The 17504-nt window shown below is 64.3% G+C and overlaps 1 protein-coding gene across 2 annotated transcripts in view; it reads right to left on the minus strand.

The window, feature by feature from the left end:
* Nucleotides 1–3980: 3980 nt before the first annotated feature.
* TSPAN32 (tetraspanin 32) overlaps nucleotides 3981–17504 on the minus strand; it is a 34018-nt gene continuing 20494 nt past the window's right edge. The window contains exons 4-11 of one of the 2 annotated variants that reach the window (XM_047877807.1): nucleotides 17029–17143; nucleotides 16152–16249; nucleotides 12058–12132; nucleotides 8497–8598; nucleotides 7956–8042; nucleotides 6266–6349; nucleotides 5881–5972; nucleotides 3981–5344 (exon numbers count right to left, since the gene is read on the minus strand). In XM_047877807.1, coding sequence (XP_047733763.1) covers nucleotides 5194–5344; nucleotides 5881–5972; nucleotides 6266–6349; nucleotides 7956–8042; nucleotides 8497–8598; nucleotides 12058–12132; nucleotides 16152–16249; nucleotides 17029–17143 — 804 coding nt within the window. In that variant the 3' untranslated portion in view covers nucleotides 3981–5193. Of the gene's footprint in view, nucleotides 5345–5880; nucleotides 5973–6265; nucleotides 6350–7955; nucleotides 8043–8496; nucleotides 8599–12057; nucleotides 12133–16151; nucleotides 16250–17028; nucleotides 17270–17504 lie in introns of those variants that run through there. The other variant, XM_047877806.1, reaches the window with a different exon arrangement.

A 17504-nucleotide genomic window follows, 5' to 3' on the forward strand; every position in this document is an offset into this window, starting at 1 on the left:
CCCTGATGTGGGTGGGCCTTACCCAATCAGTTGACGGCCCGACTAGCCGGAAAGGACTGAGAAGGAGGGAACTCCTCTGGCGGACTGTGTGAGCCCACACATCACTGTCTTCCTGCCTGCGGACTCATACTGGAGTGTCGGTCTTGCCTGGCCCCTGCCCCCCACCCCTGCTCCCGCCCCCGACTTCTCAGCCTCCATCCTTTACGACAAACCTCTTTTCTATGTACACGCACACAGTATTGCTTCCCTAAAGAACGCTGATGTGAACGCCGTGCCCTTGGAACTGTTCCAGGGGTCTGACGTCAGCACAGGAGGGGGTTCCCGAGGGCCACGTCCACGGAGGCCGGCCTCCAATCTTCTTCTCAGGCCCAGTGCCCATATCCTCCCAGTGGGACAGCCCTCTCCACGCCACCCTCGTGAGTGAGCTCCGGCCTCCTTCCCTCTACCCCCGTGAGTGAGCCCAGTGGCTCCCTTTGGGCCCCGTCCTTCCAGGCCCTTCTGCACTCACGTCACTCGCCGGCCTCCTCCCGGGCAATCTGCTTACCCACGGCTCCTGTGCTCCTGGGCCTCGAACGCCTGGTCCTCACGACGACCGCGCCCTAGCGAGCACCCCCAGCTCCCTGTGAGTCTGCACAGCCAGCAGGCCCCCCGAGGGCCTGCGGCCACCCAGCTGCGGGCTCAGCGGCTTTTCCGGGTCAGGGGCTCTGGGGCGAGGGCTGACCACACCGCAGGCCTGGCCCCGAAGCCCAGGGTGCTTGTTTTTCCCTTGCATGGGGTCTCACGGGGCTCGACCAGCTCTCCCTCACCTTCAAAGTGTCTTTGGGAACACGTGTCCTCCAAGGTCACCTCGAAGGGAAGAAGACGCTGACCTCACCCTCCTTGCTTGCCCTTGGTGAAACTCAGCCACGTGGCCACGTTGACCCCACTCCCTCGGGGAGGCTGAGAAACGCAGTGGTTCTCTTTGCCCAGGACGCGGTGACCTGCTGACCCGCGTGCCCCCTCCATGCCCCCAGACACCTTCTGTGCCTCCCCGAGGCCCGTCCGGTCACAGCGTCCATCCCCGGGTCTGGAACCGCCAGGCCGTGAGCACAGGGACGTGCCTTCTCTTGGTCCAGCAGCTTGAGTCAGGGGCCAGTGACCCCAAAGCTTGAGTCAGGGGCGCCCGGCCGGCTCAGTCAGTGGGGCGTGTGACTCTTGATCTTGGGTCGTGAGTTCCAGCCCCACGTTGGGGGTTACCGACTCATTATAAGGACACGACTCAGGAACAGCCACATGGGAGGCGTGCATGCAGGTGGCGAGGTGCCGCGGAAGGGGTCCACGCCCCTGTCTGGGGGCGCCCCCCTCCTGCCACCTGCACGTGTTCACCAGTCGAGCCCGGGGGCTCGGGGCCTGTCTGGCGGTCCCCCTGGGTGGGCCTGGGTGATCTCACAGCTGGCCGCTGGTGGGTCTCCCGCCCTCTCCCCTCCGGGGGCTCTCAGGACGCCTGGGCTCCCGGGAGGCCAGTCTCTGTCCATAAGCCACTAGTCACTGCAGGAACATACCTGGGACACTCTCAACACTGCAAAACCAGGGGTTTTAGGGAATGTGTGCCGGGAACTAGACAAAGACCCAATATTCATTTTTTAATGACATCACTGGCCACTCCTTGGCCTTTGGCCGCATCCTTTACAGCAAAATGATTATAAAAGTCCAAAGCACGCGACTACACTTGGTCCGGCTGCTGTCCCGCCTCTCCCGTGGCTCCCGTGGCTCCCGTGGCTCCCGTGGCACTGCGCTGGGAGGCAGCGTCATCTCCTGCTGCACGGCCGTCATTACATAGTCGTTTCAGTCCCCTCGACTCAGCTGCTACCGTTCTGTTTGTGCCCTTTGGAAGGGACCCGAGCCCGGCCTCCTTCTGGCCAGGATGGGGAACGCCTGCCCTCTGAGCACCGCTGTCCCCATGAGGACCGGGCTGCCGGGCCACTGAGGCTGTTCCCGGCACACCCGGCCCGCTCTGCACGGCAGCCCGCCCCTGCTCCGTCCACTCTGCCCCCGGAGCACTCGGGGACACCTGCCTGTGGCTTCGTCTCCTTCCAAGCCTGGAAGGCGTCCTTCCGATGGGCATTGACGGGTCCTACTCCAGCTCCCACGGGGCCCAGCAGCAGGCACATCTCCGTCCCCTGTCTCTCTGGACACAGGGCCGGGCTGCTGGCCACTGCCCACGAGTCCACAGAAACCAAAGGCAGGGGCTCCTCCCACCTGTCCCATTCTTCCCTCGCAGCTGGGCAGGCCGCAGGCGGGTCAGCCCTCGGGGCGGGGCCCTGTCGCCTCCCTCCACCGGCACCCGGACTTCCGAACAGGACAGCCCAGCAGCTCCGGGGTCACGGGCACAGGGCAGCGTCCCAGGGTCATTGCTCGAGGGGTACGGTTGTGTGCTCGCTGTCTGACGGTGGCGGGTGGGGGCCACCTCCCGGCGGACCCCGCGTCCGCCCCCAGGACCCCGTCCGGGAGAAGACACCTCACCGACCTCCTGCTCTCTCCAGCTGTTGGCGACCCTCTCCCGGGCCAACTGCGGCCTCACCGTGGGTCTGGGCGCCACAGCGCATGGGGCTCCCGTGTCAAGGAGGCCTGGGGACTCCTCACGTCGGGGAGGGTGGAGCCCAGCCACCCGGCCTTCCCCTCGGTCTTTATCTTGATCAGGCGCCTCAACGTGGCCCCCAGACTTCCAGGTCTGGTTTCTCCTAGTGACCTCTGTCTTCCTGTTTCTTTCACCCCACCCCGCCAAGCTGGGACAGAGAGGGCAGACTTGCTGGGGACACTGCACTGGTGGGTCACCAGCCCATTGCTTGGGCCCGCCCAGCCTTGATGGTGCTATATTAAGGCCTTGGTTTTGCCCCCGCACCCGCTTTCTCTTTCTTTCTTTCTTTTTCTTTCTTTCTTTCTTTCTTTCTTCCTTTCTTTCTTTTTCTTTCTTTCTTTCTTTCTTTCTTTCTTTCTTTTTCTTTCTCTTTCTTTCTTTTTTCTTTCTTCCTTTTTTCTTTTTCTTTCTCTCTTCTTCTTTTTTCTTCTTTCTTCCTTCCTTTTTTCTTTTTCTCTTTCTCTCTTCTTTCTTTCTTTTTTCTTCTTTCTTTTCTTCCTTCCTTTTTTCTTCCTTCCCTTTTTCTTTCTTTCTTTCTTTTTCTTTCTTTTTTTCTTCCTTCCTTTTTTCTTTCTTTCTTTTTTCTTCTTTCTTTCTTCCTTTTTTTCTTTTTCTCTTTTTCTCTTCTTTCTTTCTTTTCTTCCTTCCTTTTTTCTTCCTTCCCTTTTTCTTTCTTTCTTTCTTCCTTTCTTCTTTCTTTCTTTCTTTTTCTTTCTTTTTTCCTTCCTTCCTTTTTTCTTTCTTTTTTCTTTCTTCCTTTTTTTCTTTTTCTCTTCTTTCTTTCTTTTCTTCCTTCCTTTTTTCTTTCTTTCTTTCTTTTTCTATGTTTATTTATTTTTGAGAGACGGAGCACAAGTGGGGGAGGGGAAGAGAGAGAGAGAGAGAGACCCAGAAACCCAAGCAGGCTCCAGGCTCTGAGCTGTCAGCACAAAGCCCAATGTGGGGCTCAAACCCCCAAACTGTGGGATCGTGACCTGAGCCAAAGTCAGATGCTTAACGGACAAGCCTCCCAGGTGCCCCAGCTGTTCTCTTAATAACCGTCTGGAGATTCCCTCCCTGCTGAGTTCTGTGTTTGCAGAGCTTAACTACATCCCCTTATCTTCTTTCCCTCTTTCCCCCACTGCTGTGCAGAGGACACCTCACCGGTTGTGATCTTTCAAACACATTCTGCAGGGCACCTGGGGGGCTCAGGTGGTTGAACGTCCGGCTCTTTGTTTCCGCTCAGATCGTGGTCTCGCGGTCTGTGAGTTCAAGCCCCGTGTCGGGCTCTGCACTGCTAGGGCGGAACCCGTTTGGGAGTCTCCCTCTCTCCCTCTCTCTGCCCGTCCCCGACTCTCTCTCTCAAAAATAAATAAACTTGAAAAATTATAAAATATGTTTTGTAAGCTGTAGAGTGACAGGCTGACCAGAGCAGGTCCAGAGGACAAATGCACATGGCCGGAGACCCTGGGCTGTCCCCGAATGCAGGACCCAGGAGACTCTGGGGTGTCCTCGCCTGGGGACAAGCTCTTCCACTGGAGGAGGGCCACCGGCTATACATGAGGTGGAAACACGCTTGCCTCCGGAAGCATGCGTGCGTGGGCGTGCGAGGGGGAAACGCAAGAGGAGGACGGTGGGGTGTGTGGCCACGTGTCCACTGTCTTGCCTGCCCGTCCTGTCACAGAGGGTTCTTCCCTTTTGGAGGACCCTCCTTTGCTGGTCTTGGTGGCGGCAGGCCCGACCTCCCCAGAAGGAGGTTAAACGGCCCCGACATTCCTCTCTCCTTGGTCAGCTCTGCCGGGGCCTCGGCCTGGGCTGGGCCAATCCGGGTTCCACCTGGGACTTCCGATTTCGAGCAGAGAGTGAACACCCTCAGGGATGGTTGGAGAGAACGGAGAGAGGTAGCTTGGGAGCTACCAGCGGGAGCAGCCTGGAAACTGGACCGTCTACGGAGCCCTCCTGCACACACCCCACGAGTCTCGCCTTCGGCCCTGGCACCTGTGAACACCCCACCGGAAGTGTGGGGTTTCTGCCAGAGACACGAGGTTCCCAGTGGGCCTTCTGCAGCCACAGGAACCCTTGCAAGTGAGCTCCCCGGCCGGGGGCAAGGGGAAGTCAGAGGTCTCAGCACAAGAGGGCAGGCCTGCCTCGCCGGCTCGGACGTGAAGGCCTCACATGAGAAGGAACGGAGGTGGTCCGCTGGCGGCTGGCAAGGAGGGGGCCCTCGGTCCTCCAGCCGCACGGACCTGTGTCCAGCCAGCAGCCGGACTGAGCCTGGAAGTAGGGTCCCCCGGAGCCGGCGGCCAGTGGGGCGCCCGGCCAGGCTCGGCCCTGGGCTCTGACCTTGTGAGACTAAGCACAGTGCCCAAACCTGCCCCGTGGCTTCTCTGCTCCAACCACTTCCCAGTCTGTTCCCTCGGAGTCAGTGAGTGACCCCGGTCCCCTTGTCTGCTGAAACAGAGCTGGCCTCCTCCTCTCCTTCCCCGTCCCTCCGCGCTGCGGCAGAAAACACGTCGCACCCTCCTCGTAAGGCTCGTGTTCAGGCCCGCTCAGGCTCTGTGGGCCGACAGGTGGCAGGACAGGTGGTTGAAGCAGCGTCAGCTGTCCTGGAGGAACTGAGGGCCCCCTGAGGGTCTGCTCGCACGCAGGCGGCCATCGAGAACGTCCGCTTCCATCGGGTGCTGGAGTGCGGGCCCCCCCGGGGAACGTCTGAAGAAGCTGGGCTCCTGGGGCCGGCAGTCACGGGCTCTAAGAAGCAGAGGGGACTGTGAGGCTGTTCTAGAATGCACCAGGCCCCGGGCAGGACGGGAAGGCCGGGGCAGAGTGGCGGGGTTGGTGAACACCAGGAGGGCCTTCTTGGCCGCTGAGCCTGGGTCCTCCCTGCTCCTGGTGCAGGGGGAGCCCTGGGGCTCCCCAGGATCACAGGTCTTGGCCTGGGACTGGTGCGGGGCCCCAGAAGCATCTATCTCTCGGTGCTGGTGGAGACGGCACTTGTGAGGTCGGGTCTCGGTGAGGAGTGGGGTGAAGAGAGGGGCGTCTCTGGGGGGCCGGTCTGGCAGCTCTCCAGCTGTCCCCCTCCCTCCACATGGCCAGCCACCCCCAAAGCACCCGCCTTAGAGGACTGGGCTACTGGTCCGGGGGTCCCAGCGGCCGGGGGCAGTAGAGACATCCCGGGAGTGGGGAGGGGCGGTGCTCTCTGGCCAGCGAGCACCCAGACGCCTCCACCGGCCGCCGTCTGCACTCGGGGGGGTGAGGTGGGGGCAGGCGGGCGGGCTGGGACCTACCTCCGGCTTAGGGTGTACTTGCCCCTGCGGTCCAAGCTGCAGCCAGAGCGAAAGGCGAACCAGAGAAAGGAACTGAGCAGCACGGCATACGCCTGGGGGGGTGGGGGTGGCGTCAGCACAGGCACCGGCGGCTCCAGTGGGGAGTGCACTGCCTCCCTAGAAGGGTCTGGGCTCTGCGGGGCTCCCGCCCGTCTCGGGAGGTGGGCACCGTCACCCCCCAGACTGCGTCCCTGGGGTCAGCAGCGTCCTCTCTGGCTCCCCGGTGTTCCCCCAGACCAGAGATGCTGGCCTGGGGCTGCCCAGTCTGCCCTTCCGTCGGGGCGGGGGGTCCTGTGGATGCAGGGGCAGGCGGTGGGGGAGGGGTGCCGAGGGAGGGCGAGTGTACCGTGGAGGCCAGGCCGATGCCAGTGAGGGTGGAGGCGATGTTTCCGTAGGTCCTCAGGAAGCTCCTGACCGCCACCAAGCAGTCCTGAGCAGAGAGAGCTCGTAAGGCGCCGGCCCTGACTGCCCCTCCCCTGCCCGGGGTCGAGGGCCCCCCCCCCCAAGGCGGAGACACGCAGTGCCCACCGAAGGCGAATGCTGGGGTGATGGGAAGTCGGTGGGGCCTGGGGGCTCTGGGGAATGGCGTCACAAACAGGTGAAAAACGGACGGACAGAGCAGACCTCTGTGGGGACTAGAGGTCGCTGCCCCAGGGTCCAGCGCGTGCCTTTCCTAGGCGCCCCCTGAGCAGCCTGTGCTGGGTCATGCATCTGGTGGCCGTGGGCAGGCTGGCTCTCCCTCACTCCCTGGCCCAGGGCTGGGTGCAGAGCATCAGTGAGGGGAGGGGTGGGGGTGCTGGCCAACAAGAGGGGCAGAGAAAGCACTGGGGGAGAGGCCTGGGGTCCTGGGCATCCCCATCCAGCGCTTCCCCAGGGCACGGCTGCCGCAGAGGCTCTGCCTCCAGAAAAGGGAGGTGACGGACCCATCTCTGAAGCACTCAGATGGCGGCATTTGGGTCTGGGGAAGATGTTGGCATTTGGGGCGGCTGCAGAAAGGAAGCACATTCGGGATGTTGCTCTGAAGGCTGGGATGGGGGAGGGGAGGCTGGCTTGCCGTCTGTCTGTGCATCTATCTGCCCCCATGTTCGCTGGGCCCTGGGCCGCAGGACTGACTTCAGCTGGCTGGGAGGTTGGGACCTCTGGCTCCCAGGGCAGCTGGAAATGGTCCCAGGAGCTCGGGCCGCGACGCTGCAGCCTGGCCTGGGTGCCCTGGGCGGGGCGGGGGGGGGGGGGAGGGGAATGGCCCCCGATCAGCCCCTACTCCCCCTGTGGCTGCTCCTCTTGGAAGGCAGGCTGGGGGCCAGACCACCATCAGGGACTCCACCCCAGCCCCTCCAGCGCCCTCTCCCGGGGTGGCTGCAGCGCCTACCCCCACCCCCTGAGGCCTTTACAGTGGGGACCCCGCCATTCTGGAAGGTCGCCAAGCGGCCTGTGGCCCAGCTTTGCAGACGGGCGCCTGAAGCCTCTTCCTGGGTGGCAGAAAGCCCCCTGCCAGCCCTGCTGGGCCCTCCTTTGCCCTCGCCCCTCCCCTGCACGCCGCCCTCCCTCCCCCGCTGGGCCCGGAGCCCTAGCAACCTCCTGTCTGTTTCTTGGAGGACGGCCAGGAGCCTCTGGCCCACAGATAGGGGTGGGTTTGTTTCCCGGACATGGGGGAGGGGAGCAGGGAAGGCGGTGGGTTGGAGCAGGGCTGGTGGGGTGGTCGGAGGGAGGGCCACGTCCCTCTCTGGGGAGCAAGGGACTTCCCAGCCTCTGTCGCCGAGGCCCTTGGGCGGGCTGACTGGGGCCAGGCTGTTCCTTCCCTCCGCGAATGCACTTCCGGCTCCTTCCGGAGGAGCCCCCTCCAGATCACTGTCTGTCTTCCACCTCCCTCTATGCTTCTGGAGGCTTCCGAGGGCAGGCCCGGCCTTGGGGAGCCCCGAGCTGAAACTGCGTGAGGCAGTGGAGGCGTGAACGGAGCCTGGGGCCGAGTCCAGCCCTCACTGCTGCCTCCAGGAGCCCGGGGAGGGAGAGCCCAGGGTCCCGGCTGTCCTCCTCACCTGTCTGGTGGCCTCCTCTCCTGGACACAGACTGACCTCCGTGCCCCCCAGGAGGCCGAAAGGAGAGTTCTTCCCACAGCACAGGAACTGCAAGAACACGGCGGGGGGAGAGGTCCCCTAAGGGTCAGCTACAAGTGGTCACCACGGCCGCCCGCCCGGGACGGCTCACGTGCCCAGCTGGGCCTCTCGGGCTAGGACCCTGTGGCCACCTGGCTTGATATGCTGTGTTATCGCCACCTTGAAATTCTTCATTTTTTGACAAGAAGCCTTTTTAGTTTTGCTTCGGGCCCCCCAAATTAGGTGGCCAGCCCTGCCCGGGTCAGAGGGAGAAGACGAGAGGTCTTTGTACCCCCCCCCCCCGTCCCCACGACCGAGAGGGCGTTGGTGGCCCGTGTCCTGGGACCCCCTGCTCAGCATCTGGCCCCGGCTGGCTGACTCTGGGAGGGCACCCTGTACCCATTTTCGGGGTTGCAATCCACCTGGGGAGGCCGAGTGTCCCGGAGCCGCCCAACGAGGAGGAGGCCACCCCCCACACGCTCACCGTGTCCTGAATGGCCACCAGCTGCTGCCGCAGGGTGACGGACGAGCTCCTCACTGCCTGGTCATACACCAGATCGTAGGTGTCTAACACGGCATCCTCCACCTGCACCGAGAGCATCGCGGGAAGGCCTCTGTGCCGGAGAAGCCCCTTCCCTATGACGGACGCAGCTCCCCAAAGGCGGGCCTGCCCCCATGTGCCTTCCAAACAGTCCCCTCCTCCTTCCGGCAGGCAGAGCTCCCTGAGGTCTCCTGGGAGGCTGGTCGCAGCAGTCCCCGAGGCTTCGGCTGGGGGGATCTTTCCCCACAGGAAGGGCCACCAATGCCGCAGTCCCGCTCTGGGGGCAGGGGTCTTGCATAAGCCAGAGCCCCGAGCCGCGGTCACCTCCGGCTCTGATCTTTTGGAGCATAGAAGGCCTGGCCGAGGGAAGTGGCCACCCTACTTCTGTTGATCCGGAAATGGGGGTGGGACAGGGAAGGCTGGCAGCCAGGCCTGGGCAGAGAAGGCTGGGAGGAGCCTCCTGCCAGGAGCTCAGCTCCCCCCTGATGGTCTAGGTCTCTCCCCAGAACCACGTGGTGGGTTCTGTAAAGCCAGGCAGCCGGGCTCCAAGGAAGAAGCCTGGGCATCCAGGGCCGGCTCTGAGCAGACAAGGCAGATAACGGAGAAGGAAGGTGCGGACAGGGGCCTGGCCCGGTTCTGTCTTCACGTCGCACCCAGCGTCACCCAGACCTCACTGCCTCCATCTTCCTAAGCACCTGTTCTGCAGACCTAAATGCCCACCTGTTGCCAAATGAGTCCTTTGAAGACAAACGGGAATCTCACCACCTTTAGGAAGCCTTCCCTGACCACCCTGGGGTCGATGGTCTCCTGGCGTGGGCCAGGCTTCTTTGAGCTCCCCCGTCCTGTGATGCCTCCTGTCCCTTCCTAGAGACCCTGAGCCCTCCCCTGCCCCCTCTCCACCCTGTGCTGTTGTCACACTGACAGCTGGGACACGATGGTTGCTCAGGGCTGTCCCCAAGGCTGGGGGTAAACAGATGACCCAGCATGACCCACATGCTCCCCGGAAAGGGTGGCTGTCCTGCTGGCAGCCTGGAGGACCGGGGTAGGCGGGCCACAGAGGGTCTCTTGGCCAGCCATGTCCAAAGCCCCTGTGCCTCAACAGGAACCAGAGGGACGTTCATCAACCCCTCCACACCCACTCCTGGCACTAAGGGACCCTCCCATTGAGACACTGCACTGCAAGCCATCCCAGACTGGGTCAGCTGGTTTCCAGCCAATCGCTGGGAGGTGGGCAGCGCACTGGGCTAGAGGGCAGGCGTCAGGCTGGCCAGCACCGCAGTAGGGCCTGGCTGGTGGCCCTCTCTCTGCCTCTGTCTCTAGGTATAAACGAGCGGAGACCATGAAGCCACTGTGTCCCCATGGGAGGGCGTCCCTGTGACTCTGGGGGCCTGGGAGAGCGGGCCTGGGGTCAGCGGGCAAGTGGCTGAGTCAAGGAGGCCAGCTCGGACCGCCCTCCTGGTTGCATCACCCCCACTAGGGCCCAGGGAGTAGCCGGGTGGCCCACGGCCGGCTCTCGCGATTGCAATCTTGGCGTAGGAGGAATATGTGCTGACCGGGGTCTGTCCCCAGGACCCCAGAAGCAGGAGGCACGGGCCCCAGCTTCAGGCAAAGCCACGCCCCTCACCCAAGACCCCGGGGCCCAGCAGTGGGGGCCCAGCTGGACCCTCCCCACAGGCCTGGGCATCTGTCCCCGTTACTGGGTTTGGGGGTGCTCTGGGAGCCTGAGGCCTTGCTTCTCCGTGACAAAACTGGAATGCACCTGGTGGTCTCGGATGCCTCTGTGCTTCCTGCCAGGGTCCCTAATCCTAATTAAGGGGTACTGCCTGTACCCCCCAGACAGTGCTCCTCTCAGATTCCCACCTGGTCACAGGGTGGTGACCCCAAATGATGCTGGGGGGGGGGCGCTGTTTAGGGTAAACCCCAGGCAGAGAGGGGCAAAGAGGCATTGACTCAGGGCAATGTGCCCTGGACGGTGACCCCTGGGCCTGAGTACCTCCTCTATAGAGCAAGGCCATGACCATCACACCTGGCCTGGTGACCCGGCCTCCTCCATCCGAGGAGCACGTGAGGGAGAAACGAAGCCCATTTCTGAGGGCAAGGGAAGCCAGGACCAGAGAGGGTCAGTACAAACCTAAAAGCACACAGTACAAGCCAGGCCCAGTCTCCTGACCCAGCTGCCCCTGGGGGCCTCCGCTTCTGGGGGCCCGGGCAACAGAGACCCTGGGGCCACTGGGACTCAGACACACAGGCAAGAAATCCCGGCTTGTCACCTGCTGCCTGCACAGTGTTTTGCCAGAAACCGAGTACATTCTAGCCAGATTGGCCTCGGTTTGCCTGGGCTGGTCCTTTGGGAGCACACGGAGGAACTGAGGCCCAGCGGAGAAGGGATCACAGAAAGTCAGGGCAGACAGGGTCTATGCAGCAGAACTCTCCCAACCCTGTCTGCAGTCCCACCTGCTGGCCCCTTGACTTCTCAGCCTGCTCCAGAGACCCCACCTGGGTCTGGGCTCTCATGGGTGAAGGTTGGGCCCAAGGGCCATCAGGATCTTGCCAACTGCTGGGGACTGCGGAGGGCCAGTCTTTTGTCCCTTTGGCCTCAGCCAAGGAGCAGCTGGGCTAGGGGCTTGGACCCCTGGGCCTCCCTCTCTGAGCCTCTTGGGTACCCGTTTCCTCTGCCCAGACGGGGGGCCTGCCTTGCCCCCCAGCCCTGCTCTGGGAGGGGGCCAGCCCCACTCCCCAGGCAGGCTCTCAGCTCCGTCTCAGGGCTCTGGATTCAGACAGAATTTCGGCAGGGCCAGGCTGTCCTGGCCCCTGTGCCCGAGGCGCTGCCCCCAAGCTGTGGTCTGGCCTCGGTCCCTTGGGTCAGCACCCAGGCCTGCGGGCTTTGAGCCTGGCTCATGTACGCTCTCTGGGTTCTTTGGCCCTGAGGACTGAGTTATCCCAGAGCTGGGGCCTCCCCCCAGCCCCCAAATCGGGACAGGGCCCCCTCTCACACCCTGAGTCCATCCACACTATGCTGAGATAGCAAGCACACAGAGGACAGCAGCTGACGGGCGGAGGGGGAACAGACATGGGAACCACCTCCCGTGGAGGTCCACCCCCCACGGGCATCACCGCCCCGATCACCACCAACACGGAAGCCCTGGGGAAGAGCCCACCCCGAAGTGCCACCAGGAGGACAGCCCTGCCCTTCCGTGGCCCCCTGGCTGCCCCTGCTCCAGGGCTGAAGGGTGGCTGTCATCTGGGGATAAGGCGTGGACACCGGCAGGGCTTCTGGGCCAGTTTCCGGAACACGGACCTGTCTATTCAGTCCCTCAGGTCAGCCGGCCGCCCCTCCCCCGCACCTCACCTCCTTTCCAACTCCTGACCCCACGGGCCTGGGGGGCTTCTGAGGCCTGTCCCAGCCTTCAGGTCCCAGTCCCCCCCCAGAGTGGACTTTACCTGGCTCAGGTACCCCCTGCTGTGTGATGCTTGGGGGTGGGGGGGGTGCGGGCAGGCACTCACCTGGGCAGGGTTGTGGAATCTCCAGAAGGCCACCTGCACCAGGATGCAGAACGCCAGGGCAAAGCACAGGAAGCCCTGGGGCGGAAGAGACGAGGGTCACCCTGTGCGGCCCGACCGGCCACCTCGAGGCTGGGCCTGGGCCCCCTAGTGCATGGGGTGCACACGCAGGCCGAGGAAGAGACCTGGGCTGCGGGCACACTCTTCCCAGCCCTTCTGGCTTGTTTGCGAATTCTTCCCCTATTGGTCATTCTGGCTCGTGGGGGCCCTTCCGTGGCAGCGCCACGTCCCCCCAACCCCAGGGAAGGAGGCAGTCCCCTGGATGATGGGAGCCCCCACCCAGTGGGGCTGCTTCCGGGGGCGGATGCTGGGCTGAGATGCGGATCTGGGAGAAGGGTCCAGCGAGTGGAGCACAGGGGTGGGGGGTGGGGGCTTCTGCAGGTGCACAGCAGGGACTGCTCATTTCTTTTTGCTTTCTGGAACGTGCCTCTGGGTCAAGCCCCAGCCTCTGCAGCTGGGCTTCTGTGGTTCTGGCCGGAAGGAGCTAGGGCAGGTGGGGCACCCCCAGGTAGGGGGAGTCTGGGCAGAGGCCCGCCTCCTGTCTTCACCCCCTGGGACCCCAGCGTTGGAGGAGATGGAGTTCTCTGGGGGGAATGTCTTTCCATCATCAGTGCCCCCACGGTGCCCTCCTCTCTCTGGCTCGGGGGTCTGGAACTGTTGAGCCCCCCGCTGGCAGAGGCCGGGGAGTATTATGGGCCCCTCCCCGGAGAAGTGCGCATGACCGGAGCTTTTGTGGGCAGCTTCAGAAGGTCACCCGAGACTAGGAACCCCGGCTCACATGCCGCCCCGGGGATGTCACCCCCACTGCAGCTTGACCGGTCACCTGCGTGCCGGTGACCCTCAGACCTGGGACTCCGGCCAGGTCTCCTAGAGCTCTAGGCAGTTCGGCTGGCTGCTGACCACACAGCCTAGGTGTCCAGAGGCCCGCTGTGTGTGCCTCACCTCCCTGCCGTGCTGGCTTTGTGAGGGCACCGCCGCCCTGTGCCGCGGGGGACAGTCCTCCCGGGACTGTCTGCAGCCTGGGGCAGACTGCGGCCGGGTTCTCCCCACCCAGCCACTGCCTCGCTAAGGATGACACCCAGGAGGATCGATGACCAGTGGAATCGAGAGATGCCCGCAGACACAGACACACGGACACTGGCTGGGCGGGGCCGGGACAGAGAAACGGTCCGTGCCAGGGGCCTCCACCAGGTGCCGGGAGAGAGCAGGCCACGCCCACCAGCCCCCAAACTTGGTAGGAGCACTGGGACCTCTGGCTCTGCCCTGGGGTGCGTGGTGGGGGGCGGGGGGGGGGGGAGCAGGCAGCCCCCTGTCTTCCCCTGCTGCCTCCTGCGTGCCTGTCCTAGAGATGGCTCCACCTTCCTCCCCCTCCTCCTCCTTCTCGTCCCCCTCCTCCTCTTCCCTCCTGCCTCTCCTCCCTCTCCGCTTCCTCCCTATCCCTCCTCCTCCCTTCTGCCTCTTCCTCCTCCTCCCTCACATCCCCCTTCCTCCTCCTCCCCCTCCTCCCTCTCCTCCTCCTCCCCCTCCTCCTCCTCTTCCTCCTCCTGTTCCCCCTCCTCCCTGACTGGCTGAGGGCCTCCTTCTCCATCTGGAAACCATCGCTCAACACCGCCTCCCAGGATGGGGGCCCCGAGCCAGCTCAGGAGACCAGCATTTTCCAGAAATCGCTGCGCTCCTCAGGAGAGAGCACGCCACCTCCCTCCCTCCACTCGCCCGCCTGCAGGGAGGGCCTCTGGCGGCCCCAGGCCCACCTCACCTCCCCAAGGGCCTGCACAGCCTGGAGCCGCTGGGTGCGGCCGGCCCAGCGCCAGCATTTGCTTTCTCCTTCTAAATAAAAACCATGAATAAATAGGCCGCCTTTGGGCTCCGTTCATTTCCTGCTGAGAGGCCCGCGAGGGGCGAGGCTGGAGGAGGTGGGGGCGGGAAGGGGCGGGCGGGGGACAGTCGGGAAGGGTCCCCCCGCTTGCCAGTCCGTCCACACGCGCTGCTCGGCGTGTGCAGACGCACGGCCGCGCCAGACCCCGCGGCGCACGAAGGTGCACGCGCAGGGGCGGCTCCCTGGCGCGGGCCCTCGGGGGCGTCGGGCCGGGCGCCCAGGGAGGGGGCGGGGTGCCGCAGGCAGCTGTCGGCTCAATCCCGGTGCCCCTGCCCCCTGCCCACAGGCCAGAGCGGAAGGCGCCCCGGAGCATCTGGACCAGGAAGAGCCGCCGCGGGCTGGGGATGCCCGGATCCGGTGCCCGGAGCGCGAACTGCGGGAATGGGAGCACCTCCCGCCTCCCGAAGCTTTACCGCTTCGGCCGGCACCACGGCGCCCCCTGGCGGCCGAGGCTGCCGCCCCGGCGCGGGCCTCTCCAGGCGGGCGTGCGGCCTCGTTCTCCAGCCTCGCCCCGCTGGCAGGCCCCCAGCCTTAGGGCTCCGCTCCGGGGCGGGGGGCAGTCCACCCGCCTGTCAGCTCCCTGAGCCGGGCCTTAGGGCTCCTGGTCACACAGACGGACGGCCCTGCCAGTGCCCCAGTGCCCCCTCACTCCTGCCCGGCCTACCAGCCAGCGGGGAGCCGGTGCCCCTCGAGCCCCCCTGGGACTGCAGCTTTAGGAGAGGCCTATGTCCCTACAAACCAGGAGTCATTCCCCAAACATTTGCTGACACGGGCTGGGTGGAGAACCCTGCCAGCCCTCGGCGAGCCCTGGGGTGGCTGGCTCCCTGGCTGGTGACCCCATGGACCGCTCTCAGGGTAGGGGTGGGGTCTGCAGGAGGAGAGGGCTGGAGGCAGGAGGAGGGGGTCTCCTAGGGGGTAGAGGGAGGCCTGGGGGACCCAAGGGGCTGCAGGGAGCCTGCCCTGCGGGCAGCGGAAGGGGCTCCCGGTGTCGAAAGGCTCTGTGTCTGTTTCTTTGCTGTGCCCCAGTTACTCTGTAACTGTGTAGCCCCCCCACCCCACCCCGCCCTTGCATCTGAATAAACAAAGAAGCCACATTCTCACTCCAAGGGGGAGGCAAGAAACTTCGTCATCCTCCAGCTTTGGTCCTAGGCCCCAAGCACGGGAGAACGTCTCAGCAGAAGCGAACATCATGTTCCGGGACGTTAGCCGCGGACAAACCTGGGAGGCACCGGCGTGGGCGCCCCCTCCCCCTCGGTGATGCTCACCTTTGACCAGACCCTACCCTGGAGTCCCGAAGAAACACGTACCCCGGACCCCTTTGCCAAATCAAACCTGAGTGACGGAGGGTCTTTCTCTCTGTCCTTTCTGAGTCTCCCCGTCTCCCTCCATCTTCTCTGTCACTGACCCTGATATTCAATAAACTTTTCACTTCCTCCCACTCGCCTGTGACTTCTGTCCTGTGAGAAGCGGACGGCCCTCCTGGCTGGTTCTGCGGGACACCCTCAGGGTCCTTGGGCTTGGCCTGCCTTTGTCAACTGGACTCTGTGCTGGGCCTGTAGGGAGTCCCGGAAGGAGCCCAGGCTGGGGGGGCATGTGCTGGTGGCGGCGGTCGGGGGGAGCAGGTGAGAGCCCAGGGTCCCTTAGGAGAGGAGGGCTCGCACCAGAGGGGGCAGGATGGACGGGCCTGGGGAGGCAGGGATGGGGACAAGGGGCCGCCACTCTGGAGTCATATAGAGCCTCCCCATGGCTGCAAGGGAGCAGTGTGGGCCCCAGGCCGCCTTGGGGCACCGCACGAGCCCCGACTTGCAGTGATCTGGCCACCAGAGGGGTGGGGGGGGCGTATCCCTGCCTCCCCGCGTGTCCTCGTAACAGGAAATGGAAGCCAGTTCCCAGAGCCTCCAGCATGATGCAACCAGACCTCCCTGGGCCTTTGGCAATGGCTTCCAGGCCTGGGAGGGCCGACTCTGCCCCCCTGGATGACGGAGTAAAGGAGGCCTGGCAGAGGGGCCCTGGTTGGCCCCGGTGGATGGGGGTCCCAGCTGGCGCACAGCCTTCGGACCTCTGTCTCTGTTGCGACACTGTGGGGGGTGCTCCCAGCCCTGCCCGCTCTTGATCCTGCCCCAGGGGCTGGGGGGCTGGGGGAGGGGCAGGGAGAACTCACCCCAGCCATGAGGCCCCCGGCCTCCCTCACGGTGGCTACAGCACCCAGCACGGCGCCCAGGGTCAGGAGCCCAGCCAGGCTGATGCTGGTGCAGGAGGCTGGGCGGGGAGAGAGAGGAGGAGGTTAGGGGTGTCCCAGACGGGGGTCCGGAGTGCACAGGGCTTGTGTCTGAAATCCGGCCCAAGGGAACACTTGGGGGGTGGACTTCTGGGAGCTCTGAACAGGTCCACACGCCCCTCAGGCAGGACATCCCGCCCACCACCCACTTCCTCTCCTCCCAATGCTCCGAAGGCCAGAGGGAAGGAGGAGGCCTGAGGCCCCGCCTCCCACTTCTGCTTCTGCAGTCGCCTGGGCTATCTCGGAAGCCACCAGGCAAGAGCGGGGTGTCTTATCGGTCCAGGCTCAAGACCCAGGCTTCCTGCTCCAGGATTCCGGCTTCAGGGTAAAAACTGGGGCCTAAGGGGCAGGAGGCCTGGGGCTGGGACCACGGCCCGATCCTGTGGGCCTCAGTCTCCCCCACGGTTGCCTTCCTTGGCGTCCTGTGCTCTTGCCTGAGACCAAGCCCCCAGAGTGCATCCAGGTCCGGGCCCCTTTGTCCTGGAGCAACGCCTCCAGGACACGAGGCCATCTGGATGCTACGTGATAGTCCCGCTTGTCCCCAGGCCCCCAAGGGAGGGCGGGAGACCTAGGGAGAGGCAGAGGCTGTGTCCCGGGCCCTGGCTCTGCCCAGTGGAGAAGGACCCCGGGGTGGCCCTCTCTACCCTGACCCACTGCCTGGCCCAGCCTGGCTCCACTAGGAGACCCTCACCCCAGCCCAGGATGCCCCCCACGGCCTTTGCACCTGCAGCCTCCCCCACCCCGACAGGACCTCACTTACCCCAGCGGCGTGTGGCCTCATAGGGGGTCCTGTCTGAGGATGCGCGGCCGACGACAGCAAAGTGTGTCCCTAGGTAGTTGACAGCTGCCATGGCGGCCATAGAAAGGCCCAGTAGCTGGGGGTGGGGCAGACCCGCAGTGTGGGGGCAGGGCTGGGCGCAGAACGGGGCCCCAGAGAGCAGGGTCTGGGTGTCCTGGGTCCACTGGCCAACCTCCCTCAGCTTCATGGTCTCACTTGGGACAGGCTCACCTTGTCCCAGACACCGTGTTGCACACACAGATGCACCAACAACACACACACTCCCCACCCTCCCCCACCACACACATTCCTTTTCCAGCCGCCGAAAGGACCCAGAACCTTGGGTCATTCTGTCTGCACAGTGGAGGATGGGCCCACCCCACCCCAGCAGCACCCTCCCCCTGCCCCCTGCCCCCTCTGACCTGCGCTGCCTGGCTAGGCCCCCAGGGGCGTCCTGT

This window comes from Prionailurus viverrinus, chromosome D1 (genome assembly GCF_022837055.1).
Source record: "Prionailurus viverrinus isolate Anna chromosome D1, UM_Priviv_1.0, whole genome shotgun sequence".
Taxonomy (NCBI): Eukaryota; Metazoa; Chordata; class Mammalia; order Carnivora; family Felidae; genus Prionailurus; species Prionailurus viverrinus.